Source organism: Vipera berus (assembly GCF_964194415.1).
Source record: "Vipera berus genome assembly, chromosome: 6".
Lineage (NCBI taxonomy): Eukaryota > Metazoa > Chordata > Lepidosauria > Squamata > Viperidae > Vipera > Vipera berus.
Genome location: NC_138208.1, coordinates 49,000,591 through 49,015,429, shown reverse-complemented (window position 1 = coordinate 49,015,429; position 14,839 = coordinate 49,000,591). Strand labels below are relative to the sequence as shown.

General features: G+C 38.0%; 1 protein-coding gene across 1 annotated transcript in view; it reads left to right on the top strand.

Annotated features, from left to right (window-relative positions):
- The window catches only part of PAWR (pro-apoptotic WT1 regulator), a 54,640-nt gene that overhangs the window by 27,736 nt on the left and 12,065 nt on the right, over positions 1 to 14,839 (top strand). Inside the window, exons 3-4 of the mRNA XM_081331383.1 lie at positions 5,831 to 5,962; positions 10,400 to 10,434. Coding sequence (XP_081187509.1) covers positions 5,831 to 5,962; positions 10,400 to 10,434 — 167 coding nt within the window. The remainder of the gene's footprint in view (positions 1 to 5,830; positions 5,963 to 10,399; positions 10,435 to 14,839) is intronic.

Here is a 14,839-nt window from a genome sequence, read left to right as displayed (position 1 = left end):
ATGCCAGGATTGCCGTCGTAAGTCAGCGTGATCATGTGATATTTCTCTTTATGACTGCATCAACTTAATAACGGCAATTCTGGTGCTAGCTGTGGTTGTAAGTCAAGGATTTAAATATTGGTGTTGAGCCTGGCCTTTCTTGTCTAACAGTATTTAAGATGAGCAACACTTTCTGGTTTTGTTGACATGCTAAATTATACTTAATCTAAAGTGGAAGCAAACAATTCCATTTTTCTTTCTGCTTCATCTAGCAAGATAGAACTTGCAAATCTAGGGAGATTCTACGTTAATTTCCATTGTAACTAACCTCATATAATAATGTTTGCCAGATTCTTTCTATTAAATTTTACTCCATTTGTCACTGGTAGTGCAGTAAAGAAATACAAAGCAACAAACTGTACTTGGTGCTGGAGATCATTAATGAGAGGCTTTCTGAAGCTTCTCCCAGTAAAATGGGGAAGGAAAACCTGTTTGTTGATTGCCTCTTTGCTTAAATTTCCCCTATACTAGGGGTCCCCAATCCCCGGTTTGTAGACCAGCATTGGTCCGCAGCATGCCAGAAAACGGTCTGTGTAAAACCACGCCCTCTCCTGTCCGCCATAAAACCTCTCTACAGAACTTGTCCCTGGTGCCCAAAAGGTTGGGAACCTCTGCCCTACACTACCTTATATGCAAATTTCACAATCCAATCCATTAAATGGGGCAGGGTTTTTTGATAGTATATTGGAAAGTGTAGCAGATTCCCTCCCCATCTAAGTGACCTATAAGCCACTCCTAGGTTACAGAACCTCCAGCAGCAGAGGGTCACTCTAAACAAGGCACTTTCAAGCAAACATGTAAAAATATAAAACATTAACAATAAGACTTGTTTCAGAAACCTTTGTCTTTTCTCCCCTTCTTCTCTTATTGGTTTGAATTACATGGCTATCCTAAAATAAATGCTAAAAGACAGCTGGATTATGTATATTAATGCTGGTTTTAGCATTCTAAATTTTCATTTCCAATCCCTTGAAAATGCTGTTAACATTTAGAGGTGTTATGTTTAAAGGATTGTGTGTACTCTGTCATACACTTAGTACATATAGCTTATACATGTAGGAATGTAAGATTGGTGCTTATGTAAATCCATTTGTGAGCTGTTCTTGCCATGAGAACATTTAAATGTGTATAGCAAAACCATTGCTTTTCTTTGTCATATAGAAATGAAGAATGACACAGAATATTTAAAAGTATGAAATGAAAAAAAATTTTTTTAATTATAAAGTATACAGATTTCATGTATTCTGGTTGAAGGTGTTGCAAAGGTTAATAACTGGATTGCAACATCTATTGTAGGAAAATATTTTTTTTTTAGCTTAGTCAGTATTAGCTTCCATTTAAGGAAGAATGTCTGTTAAGACCAGTGGTATTTACTAACTATGCCTGTGAAAACATTCCTTTTCACCCTCAGATGCTGGTTCAGCTGTCTTTCTTCTAAGAAAAATTATTTCAGTATATTGCATACACTTGCAAAATTTAAGCACGCATTTTAATATTCTGGACAGAAAAATTTGATTACACTTTGGAATATGTGACAATGCTGTCACATATTTAATTATTGCAGTGCTTTTGTAGTCTTAATGATTTGCATTAACCATGCGTTTTTGCAGAGGTGAGGGTGCTATAAAGGTGCTATTATTGAACCTTAGACTCAATTGTTGAATCCATATTATTTTGTCTGCAGTATATAGAAATAGAGTTAATCTCTTGAAATTTAGCAATATTATATCAGAGAGCAGGTAGCTACACTTTGCCAACTTTATATGAGCTTAGAAACTAAGCTGGGTTAGGCCTAGTTAGTGCTTCTATGAGAAACTACAAAAAATAACAAGGCTGTAAGCTTGAACCTTTCTAAGACTGGAAAGTGTGGGGGAGGAATAAATCAATAGAAAACCATTTCAGTGTTGCTGCTACAAAAAAAAAATAGTTTGTGTCCATGAAGACAATAGATATTGAACTTGTCTTATCTTTTTATATACAGACAGCAATATAAATGATAATCTTTTAGTAAGCTACATTAAGCCACAAACTCTTTTATCTTGGAGATCAGTCGGAAATATCTCTTGTAAAATATGTAGGAAAGAAAAATGAAAAGTAACTGATTAAAAAGCAATAATAGGAAATTTGGTTCTGTATGCTCTTTGGTATCATAATTTTGCTAATATTTTCCATCAGATGTCATCGGTTCGATTCAAACCAGAAATGTAGTACGAGAACATTTATTGCAGTCAAGAAATCCAGTATGAAACCAGAAATATAATATATTGTTTTGTATAACTTTGGCTACTTAGTATTGTTTGGAGAAACAGCTGCTGAAAAATCTGTACATATGGATTAACGTATGAATCAATTTAATCTTTTCATAATTCTTTAATATAATCAAAAATTCATAGGAATGTGCATTAGTATTAGTTCTTAGCAAAAGTAAACAACTTGAAATAATTGGACACATTTGAGAAGAGCTTGCTGATCAAAACCAGTTTAGGAATGAGTTTAGCATGGAAATCAGCACTATAAGTTCCATTTGTGCGAACCTTGCATGAGTGGAGCTTCATGTTCGTGTGCTTGCTCACATGAATAGAGCTTCATGCGCGTATGCTTCCGCATTTCTCCCGTGGCCTGGTTTTGGACAAGCTGTAGCCCAGTGGTGCGCCGTGGCCTGGGGATTGGTGACCCCTGCTGTAAAGGTTCAGTTATGTTTTTACTTTAATATTTATTTCTTACAGCATCACCAATACTGTGCAACCCATTTCTTTAAAAAGGTTTATGACTTCTAGTTTAGCTTCCCTCAAGTAAGCTGTTATATATGTGTCTGTTTGCTGATACGGAAACAAACTACAGGACCTGAAGACACTAATATCAGGGGAACAAAACTGTCCATATTACACCTAGCCCTCCCTCCCTCTCCCCCCTCCAAAAAATAGGAAAATATAAAGTTCTTGGCAGTATCTTATTTGTTTTCTTTTTAAAAAAGCAAAGCAACTTGTGCTCTTAACATATCTACAAGTAAGGAGAATGTCTGTTTGCTAATAGTTACAATTTCTTCATGCTTTGAAGCTTTTATTTTAGATGTCTTTAATTCACATCCTTTATTCTAAGTGATTGGAGCAACATGCATAGAACTTAACCATAGTCTAGGCTTAGAGTGATGTTATTGTAATCTGTAAATCATTGTTTACATTCTATCTAGATGAATCAATTGTGATTTATTGACAAACTATGAGGTAACATATCCTGGCTCTGAATAGGTATCATCCTGGGAGCCAGCGCAGCACACAAAGTAGTTACCTGGGCATACTTACTGAGGTGCATCCTTGACTATGTGTCACTACATTTTAAATTAACTGAAATTTCTAGATGGTCTTTGGCAGCATTGTAATAGTCCAGTCAAAAAATGTTTAACACATGAATGACTGTGAATGTTGATTTCTGGACCAGGAATGAGCACAATTTGTACACTAGATGGAGTTGTGTAATATACTTGCTGGCCACAGCTGCCACAGGCTTTATAATGAGGAGCCTCAAATCCAAGAGGAGTTGCAGATAATTGATGGACTCACTTGGATTCCAGAGGAAACTTCGAGTTTTCTCTAAGGATCTAGAGAACAGTTTGGCTGGAGGCTTGGCATGTGACCAAAGTCTTGGACTACATTTCTACCTGTGCACTGATTTGGGGTGCAGATAGCACACGTAAATACAGTTAGTCCTTGTTTACCAACTGCAGTTGGGACTGACAACTCCTTCAGTAAGTGATGCAGTTGCTAAGTGAAACATCACATGATTCCAATGGACTTAGGATGTCACCTCATATGGTCATTAGGCGAGCTAACACGGATCATTAAGCAAAACATCACATCACCATGAATTTTCTGCCAGCTTCTCCATAGACTCTGCTTGTTCGAAACTGGTTGCGAAGTGTGCAAATGATGATTGGAGGACTTCAGGAGGCTGCAACAGTTGTAAATACTTCACTGTAGTGAAGTACCCTAATGTTGATCATTTAACTACAAGGAGGCTGTAATGGTCATAAATGTGAGGACTGCTTATAAAGTTATTTTTCAGCACCATTGTAACTTCAAACTGTTGCTAAACAAGTCAGTTGTTAAACGAAATAGACCTGTATGAAAATTTATTCCTTCTCTGCCATAAGGGAGCTCACCTGGTATTGATTAAGGTACATGACAGTCTCTTTCCATGTAATTCACATACTTCTGATTTAAAATCTGTGTTTTATCTATTATCAGAAACTATAGCCAAATGTTATTTACTTATTTCTCAAGATAATTAGCTAATTTCAGAAGTTCTAATATTTAAGTATATGGCCATCTTTTTTCTACTGTATGAGGACAAATCGTGCACTACAAAGATCATTTGGTGGTGGGAGAAACTTCAAATGTAATTTACCAGATTCTCTACATGAATTGCCCCTGCCACTATGTGGGACAGATGGGGAGGAGGCTAATCACAAGATTGCAAGAGCATGAGTGACCAGTTAGGTGAGATGTGAACTCATTGGTAGCCTCACATTGAAATGAACAAAGCCATACTTTCAATTCTCCAGCTGCTAAAAGTAGTCATAAAAATGATTGAAGCCTGGAAAACACCAGCCTATCGGGTACCTAGGCACCAAGGGCATAGCATCACAAAGAAATCACATTAACAACTTGATAGCCAGCCATCAACACCCCAGTTAACAACTAAAAACTACACAAAACCAGTAACTATATGTGTAGAGAGTCCAGTGCACATATTCTGGTGAGAGAGAAATTCCCTGATGATGGGCTCCAGCACAAGCCCAAAAGCTTGGAAGAATAAACCTTTGGTCCAGGTGACCGAGTCAAATTGGATCCTGTATTGATGTAATTACTCCCATACCTATAACGTTTATATATAATTTTATTAAAAACTTTAAAAATAGAGTAATATAGACGATGGAAGACGCAAGGAATAGAACTTAAAAGGTTGAAAAACAAAAAAGAAAAGAAAAACAGAAAAGAAGAAAAACATGCCATGCCATGCCATGATGAAAAGGTGTTGCCCAGAGTGATGGTACATATTCCCAATCCCTCAGTACTACCATTCCTAATTATGGAGTTTGACTTTTTTATTGACCTTTTGAAACCATCAAACTTCTGTGGAAAACCTCCGACTTCCTGCTGGTTTGCCCATTGACTTTGCTTGTGGGAAGTTGGCAGAGAGCTTTGGAAATCACAGTCATATAACCATGGCTTACTACAATGATGCTGCAGTGGCCACAACTTTGCAAATACACTATTGTGAAAACCCTTGAAATTTCAATTACATAGGAGTAATGGTTACAAGATTTTGTATGCATTCTTTAAGATAGATTTGAGGAATCTTGTTCAAAACCTTTTGCACCATGATGGACCATTTGTGCTTATCGGAGATTACAAACAGTAGAGTTTTAGTAGTATATAATTATAATTTACAATTTTTAAAATTAACTATCGGAATTTTAATTAAATTTTAATTAAATGTCTGCAATTCGTATTCCTTTCTTTTAAAACTTATCCTCAGAACTTTTCTTGCATTGAATCTCAATCATGTACATAGATAGAGTTTACCTTTGAAATATTATATTGCATTTAACCAAGAAAGTCTTTAGACCAATACATTCATTATACGCAGCTTAATGTAGGCAAGTAGTACCTGTTAACACCCAAAAGGCCATATAGTGTATAGATACATTTTGCAATATCCAAAGTTTGATGAAATGTAGTACTTCAGATTTAACGTGCAAGTTGGAAAACACTGATTTGTTTTATTTTAGAGTTTGGATGAATATGATGATGATGATGAAGCAGGACAAAAAGAACGTAAAAGAGAAGATGCAATCACACAACAAAATACAATACAAAATGAATCCACTATTTCGGATCCAAATCCTTCATATATATTACAGGTGAGATGTTATAATGCATATGTACAAATATCTTTAACTCTTATTTTGATAGATTTTAGTGCCAATGTTACATTGGTCTGGCATTATTGGTTGATGTTGAATAATATGATACGGAAATCTTATTACAACTTGTATTTATTTTGTCCTCATAACTTTGGCTATTGCCTCTTCCTTCTGGATTAATTTATAGCAGCTCTTTGTGAAAACCCATAGAAGCATTTGTGTACTATCATGAAGGATAAGATAAAATGGCATAGTACTCTGATATTTATAGGATGAATCAAGAGTACCTAGCACCACTTTTGGAGTATACTATGTCCAATAAGCAGATTCTTTAAGGATTAGGTCTCTTTTTCAATCAAAAGAGATGTCAAGGCTGAAATATAAGTAGTGGTGAAGATAATACATAGATACACCGACTTGTAACTACTTTCTGATAGAATCGGTAAAAAATCAAATGTTATTGTGGTCGTAGACCAGGATTTAAGTATTACATTTATTAGTGCAGTCTGTGAATATTCTGATTATGTTAATTAAATTCAAGTGATTAAAACTCACATACATAAAAATCAGCTTAACTGTTATAACCCACAACCACCACCTTACTAGAGCATTCCCTTATGGATACTATTCAATATTTTGCATTTGAATTGGTTATCTCAGAGTTTCTGTCTGTTAATATAGGTAGTCCTCAAGATAAGACATAATTGAGCCCAAAATTTCTGTGGCTAAGCGAGACAGTTGTTAAGTGTATCTTTTCATAAATAATGATTTTCAGAATTGGAATTCTTCCATCATTATATAGGCTTTTCATTACCAGAAAAAAAAACACACAAACACAAAATTAATATAATTCCTGAATGTTTTGTTACCAAACTAGGTAACATCAGCAGCAGGATTTTCTTGTCCTATTCTCTTTCGCTCACAAGCATCTTGTGTGCCAGTGTGGTCAGTTGTTTGGAGCTATATTTGAATTCCAAGCAGCTGATTGGTACTTATTTCCTATTACTTCAAAGTGATATGGGCTGATGATGTTACTTACTTTAGTAACGAAACGTTCAAGAATTATATTAAAATAAGCTTGGAGAACAAACTACAGCCAAAATCTAAAACCCAAGCTACAAATATGTCCTATTATTATATAATACATTTAAATGTTTTCATAAGTTGCTTTGAGTTCAATTTGAGGCAAGGCTGGAATATAAATGAACAACAATAAGTTATATTTATTCCCTTCTTCCTTTATACAATATAATTTCTCATTAATGCCACTGTTTCAAAGCTGCTGCTCTAGAGTTAAGCCTAAGAATAATTTCTGTTCATTGCTCTTTATATTTCTAGTTATAGTTATGGCGAACCTTTTAGAGACCGAGTGCTCAGACTGCAACCCAAACCCCACTTATTTATTGCTGGGTGCCAGGTGGGCGTGGCCCACTGGGTGGGCATGGCCGCAGTATTCGAGTACCACCAGTCTAGTAAGGTGTCAAAAACCTGACCAAAAAAAAAGGAAAAAAAGTGATAATGTACAGGTAGTCCTCGACTTACAACAATTCACTTAGTGACTGTTCAAAGTTACAACAACACTGAAAAAAGTGACTTATGATCATTTTTCACACATGACTGTTGCAGCATCCCCAGGGTCATGCAATTTACATTTGGATGCTTGGCAACTGATTCATACTTATGACGGTCAGTGTCCCAGGGTCATGTGATCACCTTTTGCAACTTTTTGGCAAGCAAAGTCAATGGCCGGGGAGGCATGGCCAGCTCAATGCCAGTTAGGGTGTGGAGCTCCTTTAGGGGGTGCGGGCCAGGCTGTGGGGGGAATCTGTGGGTCTCTGATGGAGGCGGTGGGACAGAGGTGGGTGCCCGCCCTCCCATTGTCCCTTCCTTTTGCTTCCTTTCCTTCCTTCCCTCTCATTGTCCCTTCCTTCCCTCCCTCCCATTTTCCGTTCCTTCCTTCCTTCTTTCCTTTTCTTTCCTTCCCTCTCATTGTCCCTTCCCTCCTTTCCTCCCTCCCATTATCCTTTCCTTTCCTTTCCTTTCCTTTCCTTTCCTTTCCTTTCCTTTCCTTTCCTTTCCTTTCCTTTCCTTTCCTTTCCTTTCCTTTCCTTTCCTTTCCTTTCCTTTCCTTTCTTCCCATTGCCCATTCCTTCCTTCTTTCCTTTCCTTCCTTCCCTCCCTCCCTCTTTGTCCCTTCCTTCCCTCCTTCCCTCCCATTGTCCGTTGCTTCCTTCCTTCTTTCCTTTGCTTCCTTCCTTCCCTCTCATTGTCCCTTTCCTCTCTCCCATTTTCCCTTCCTTCCTTCCCTCTCATTGTCCCTTCCTTCCTTCCTTCCCTCCCTCCCTCTTTGTCCCTTCCTTCCCTCCCTCCCATTGTTCCTTCCTTCCTTCCTTCCTTCCTTCCTTCCTTCCTTCCTTCCTTCCTTCCTTCCTTCCTTCCTTCCTTCCTCTTTGTCCCTTCCTTCCCTCCTTCCCTCCCATTGTCTGTTCCTTCCTTCCTTCTTTTTTTTGCTTCCTTCCTTCCCTCTCATTGTCACTTCCTTCCTCCCTCCCTCCCTCCCTCCCTCCAAGCCCAGGAAGGAACAAGGGGAGGGGGACACTCTGCCAGTGCGGCTGGTGGCTGTGCTGCCAGTGGCCATGGCTTGAAAGGCCACTGTAAATTGCTGGATAAGGGCTGCAAAGCCATGAGAGCAGAATGGTGGGAAGATATTTGTAATGAGGGAGGGAGAAAAACAGTCATCCCCTGAAGGAAATCAGCAAATGGCTCTCACCCACTTCACAACCCATAGAGTCCGGGGGAGGGGAGGTCGTGAGTAGTATGAGAGTCCATGTTACCTGGGCTACGCTGGCCAGACCCCAGCAGGCAGTGGTGCGTTCTCCTCACCACATGGAGTGGCTGGGCCACCTGAGGCAAACCGGTGACATGCCGAACCTACCTGGGCATGTGCAGAGGCCGCGACGAGTGCATGCGCCTGGTGCCTGGCATCCTGGGTGAAAGAGAAGCACTCAGAATGTGGCCACCCTGTGTGGCAAAACAATCATCTGGAAAGTCAGGAGCCAGGTGTATGTGCTTGCTGCCACCTCTTCACACGCCCAGGCAGGTTCAACATGTCAAAGCTTTGCCTCGCCCGGCCCAGCTGCTCCATGCAGTGAGGAGAACGCACCACTGCCTGCTGAAACCAGGCTAGGGTCTGGCCAGCGTAGCACAGGTAATGTGGACTCTCATGCCACTCATGGCATCCCCTTCCTGAAGTCCACGGGTGTGTGAAGGGCCATTTGCGAATCTCGTTTCCCCAAATGCTTTCTGCTTCACTCATTCACCCTTCTATCGCATTTTTTCCAAACCGGCTTTGCTTATTCACCCTTCTCTTGCATTTTCTCCAAACGCTTTCTGCTTCGTTCATTCACCCTTCTCCCGCATTTTCTCCAAATGTTTTTTGCTTCACTCATTCACCCTTCTCTCGCATTTTCTCCAAACCGGCTTCGTTCATTCGCCCTTCTCTTGCATTTTTCCCAAACGCTTTCTGCTTCGCTTATTTACCCTTCTCTCATATTTTCTCCAAACGCTTTCTGCTTCACTCATTCACACTTCTCTCGCCGTTTCTCCAAAGTCCAAACTCCCGCTGCTTCCCTTGCTCGCCCTGCTCACCTTCCCAAAGTCCAAACTCACTTGTGATACTTCCCTCACTCGCCCTGGTCACTTTCTCAAAGTCCAAACTGCCACTGCTTCCCTTGCTTGCTTTCCCAAAGTCCAAACACATGTGTACTACTTTCCTCACTCGCCCTTTCTCCAAATTCATGCCGCTCGCTCATTGTTCTGACTGCACCGTCGCTTCCAAAGGCCACATGCTGTTTCTCTCTCTCGCCAAAACCTGCTGCTTTTATAAGTTTCCCTCTCCCCGTCCAGCTCTCATAGCTGCTACCAGATTCCTGGTTCAGAGAGAGAAAGAGACTGAGAATGTTGCTGGATTTGGTTTCCCTGCCCTCTCCAGCTCCCACTAGTCAGGTGTGCATGGAGAGGGGGAGGGGAACAGCCCCTCCCTGCATCCCTCTGGGACCATGGCGTGCGTCCCCACAGAAAGGGCTCTGCGTGCCACCTGTAGCACGTGTGCCATAGGTTTTCCACCACGGTTCTAGTATGTAAACTCTTCTGTCTATGGATAAATAATTCTAGAAACAATTCTTGGCAGAATTTTAAAATTTTCCTTGAGCTCTGTGAGCCAAAGTGTATTGGATCATTTTGTAAAAACCTTCATGATTGTGAAGCAGTATCTCACTGTAAGTGGTCATTGCTGGATGTTTATACTGACCAAAGAATGGTATTGTGAGACATATAAGGCACACATCTCCAATTGTTTTTAGTTATACAATCATTATAAATCAGCAGTTATAAATATTAGATACTGAATTATGTTTTTAAAATATATTTTAACAGGACACATCTAGAGCAATTGGAAACAGATACAAAAGGTAAGGAATTGCTTAGTAGATTACTGATTAGTGAAGTATAACTATGATTCTAGAAAACAAACACTCAGATTTGGTACTAAAGTTCCTTGTTTAATAGTAGATTTTATTTTTTTTATTTTTTTTATTTTTTTTTTAATTCCATTTATATCCCGCCCTTCTCCAAAGACTCAGGGCGGCTTACAAGCTTAGCAGTAGCCTTCATTCTATGTATATGCCTGCTTATTAGGGCTTTCATACACCCCCCAAGCGGTATTATTACAAAGTCAGCTTAATTGCCCCCAACAATCTGGGTCCTCATTTTACCTACCTCGGAAGGATGGAAGGCTGAGTCAACCTTGAGCCTGGTGGGATGCGAACCTGCACTAATTGCAGGCAGCTGGTGTTACTTAAGGAGGCATTAGCCCACTGCTCCACCAAGGCTTGAACTCCATAAAACCTAGAATTGCAAGTTAAGGCTCTTTCTCAACTAGTTTTATATAGCCCATGATGAGACTCCAAAATAGACTTAATGTAAGCTATAGCTTACTGAACTACCACCTTTTGGAGTGGAGGGAAGAAGTGGAAAATAAATTTTAATATTAAGAAGTTTAATTGAAAAGATGACTAAATGACCTTCTCAGGAAAATAATTCATGTTCTGTAGGATACTAGATAGAAATACCTAAGAACCAATATATTAGCAAGCTTTCACTGGTTATCTACAGATACAGATGCATTCCAGTCATATCCACTTCAGGACATAGAGGGTCTCCTTTTTAATATGTATGCTACTGCTTTTAAGTGCTACTGTTCAGCTAAACCAAGCTTTCTTAATCTATTGTGCCCTAGTCAGTGGTACTCATTTGTAGCTTATCAGCAAACAATCGCTCTATCAAAATTGTAAGTCCATCAACATAGGAACAAAAACTCTACTTTTACTGATACACCCTATTTTTTCCAATAATTCTGTAATTATATTTAGCAAATATCACAGTTTTAAGAAGCTAAACATACCAATAGTATTTTTATTACAAAGTAATGATAAGAAAGGTAACTAAAGCAGTGTTGCTTCTGTGGGAACAGATGTTTCCTGGACGCAATCCCAAAAAGACACCCAAGACAGAGCAAATTAGCACAATATGTTACATAATACAGTGTGAACTTATTTTTATTCAAACTTAAAGAGAAAGTAATGGCAATAAAGCCTGGCCCTTTTCTCTTTATCTTCCTATTCTACTATTTTTTTTTTGATACCTAATCCCCAAGAAACCATGACACTGAAAATAAACCTATCTAAGCCAAAGATTTGGAAGGGAGATGGCAAAAGAAAAGCCATTATACAATGACAGAAGGTAATGACAGCGTTAACTTCCTAAAAGAAATCTACAACATCCGAAAGAAGTAAAAATATGGTTTTATTATATTAACACGAGAGAAATCTTTTGCAAGATGAATCTTCCTTTTCATTCTACTCCAAGTATCCAACATCCTCCTTTCTAGTTTCTAGAGTGTTGAATATCCTATGCCATACTCTGAAGTGGATCGTATCATTGCCCATCACAGGAAGTTTTAATGAACCTCAGTTTTAGATTTTGCATGGATCAACTTTGCATCACTCTAAAAATTTATTATCTGGACCCTTTTCTGGCAGGGTTAAGGCCTGATTTTGTGACAGATTGCACTGATCACTCTACTGAATGACCTGGATTATGGATGGGGAAGTGTGACCTTCCTAGTATTAGTAGTGGCTTATTAAATATTATAATTACAACAGTGAAAACTAATACAAGTTGAAAAAAACCAGAATAAATTGAAAGAATAGAAGATATAGAAAAAAGGGAAAAGATAGAAAAAAGAAAAATAAGAATGTAGTAAAAAAATTATAAAGAAGTGATTGCCCACATTTGTCACAAGTATAAACTTATCTATTTCTCTTAAAATACAACAAATGATTCCCTCTTCCCATATCTCTTATCTGTAAACCAATTAATAAATTATTAATAATAATTTAATTTAATTATTATTAATAATAAATTACTTCAGTTCTGATGTCAGCAAAAGTCCATTAAGAGTTACCCTAGTTATTTTAATTTTGATCAAGTACATCAACTTTACATTCCTTTTATTTCTAACAATCTTAATCTTTAGTCCCTTCAAACAATATCATAGAACTTGATTTCTTTTCATTTTTTTCTTTGTCCTTTTTCAGAAAAAAATTCAATCCTTTAACAAGCCTTTTTTCTAAACCCAATATAGGGATTATGACCCAGGTCACTCTTGATTTGTTGTGTATATATCCTTTTTATTCATTAAGACATCAGCTAGAGGCAGATACTATTAATATTAACTTCTGAATTCCTTGTTCAAAAATGTCCTTCAGTTTGCCCAATGTTATAATACTTTGCTTCATTCTATAATTGTAAGTTCAGTTTGAGTGTTCTTCTCCTTTATTTATAATCTTTAGTTCCCTCTGGTGTTCAGTTTTTACAATCGTACCCTTTAATGATTGTTTAAATTCAAAACAAAAGCAGTTTCCCATGGGGAGGATTCTTTATAATTAATTCCAAAATCTTATTTCAAATCTATCTGGACCCTTAGTCCATTTATAAACTTCTAAAATCAAATAATCATCCTTTTGCTGTTTATTAAAAAAATAAGCTATATAACTTACAGTTAAAAGTTTTGTTTCTTTGCTTAGGATTGAAGGAACACTTACCCAGTGCTGTTGGACCTCTCAATACAGTACAAAAATTCCCAATAGTTGAAAAGCAATTAATAAGCAATTTCTGAAAGTAATTAGAAGTTTATAAACCTAGTGTCCTTTCAGAGGGGCTGATCACGATTTCAGCAAGATGGTTATTCCCTCATCTCCCAGAGCTCTAAACCTTTCAGAGACTATTGTCTTGCAGTCTCCTCACAAGAACAGTTATCTGAAACACTTGTGGGTGATCTCAAGTCTTCTTCTTGCCTAGAGAGGAATAACAGAAGAGCTGGTCTACTCACTGGCTCTTCATGCTGCCACAGGTACCAACTCTGCTTTTCATAGACCCATCTTCAGTCCACCTTTTCTTCTTTGGAAGTTGGCCTATGCCCTATGGTATCTTCTTGGACTGCTTATGAAGATTAGGAAAAACAGGTGTTGTCTTGCAGTGGTTCCATATCTACCCTAGTGGGTAGCTTTAATCTGTATAGGTGGGGGAGGAGAGACCAGCCCAGTACCCGTGATCTGTGGTATGCATAAAGGCCAGTCCTGTCTCTCCTGCTTTTTAACATTTATATAAAGTAACTGGAAGAGGTTATCAGGATGGGGTATCATCACAACACTTATGATACCCAATTGTACACCACCTCATATTGGGAAGTTGCTATTGCTACTTGTTCCTGGTCTGTATTGGAGAGAACAGACTGCAATTTAATGTTACATCTCAGTTGCTGTTGATAGTTTGGGGTCCTTTGTAATCTCACTGCTACTCCTTGATGGGCAGGCTCTTATCTATCAGGGTGATGCTTCATGACTTAAGAGTGCTTGTGGACTTAGAGATCCTCTTAGATCTGTAAGTGGAAGTCATAGTGAGAGGCCGATGCCCAGGGTTTTTTTATTTGTATTTCTGATTGTAGCATTTTGTTCTGAAAAGAAATTCAATCTATTTTATTTCATTTCATTTTATTTTTATTAGAAATATATACACCTTTGAATCCTAAAACCAATGCTACAAAATAAAAAGAAAATTTCCAAACATATAATACTAACTATGTTGTCAATAAAGGAGAATATTTGTAGCTCAGGGTTAACACGAGGGGTTTTTGGTGCTCTCTCAGCTTGTAGACGTTTCATTACCCAAACTAGGTAACAACATCAGTGCTGGAAAGGGAATAAATATAATGTTTAATAAAAATTACTGTATAAAAAAGGGTAGTCAATTCTATATCAAAAGCCACTGCTAATACTGTGAAGGTCACGCTTCCCCATCCAGGTCATGATGCAGATCATTCAGTAGAGTGACCAGTGCAATCTGTCACAAAATTTCTTTCCTTTTCCTGGCCAAATAAAGAACTAATTCAAATAGACGTTAATCTTACAATTTGCTAATTATGAACACACATAAAACAGAATCCTGTGGGTGGAACTGCAAAAGACACTTATTTTTTTTACAAGGAAACTTCAGTCATGTGAAATGCATATGACAACTGAACAGGTCTTTTACAAAGTATGAATTCAGTAAACTTTCAAAAGTTGAATTCTAAACTTTATGTTTAGTGTTGCAACAGATACTTCCTGTTTGTAGATAATAAAGTCCAGAACAAGGAATGCCAAATATGGTAATAGTATTAAGCTGCAAAATTCCTTACCGCTCTGTCATCATGCTTTAAAACAGCCTTCCCCAAACATTCATCCTTACACATATATTGACTTCAGTTTCCTTTAT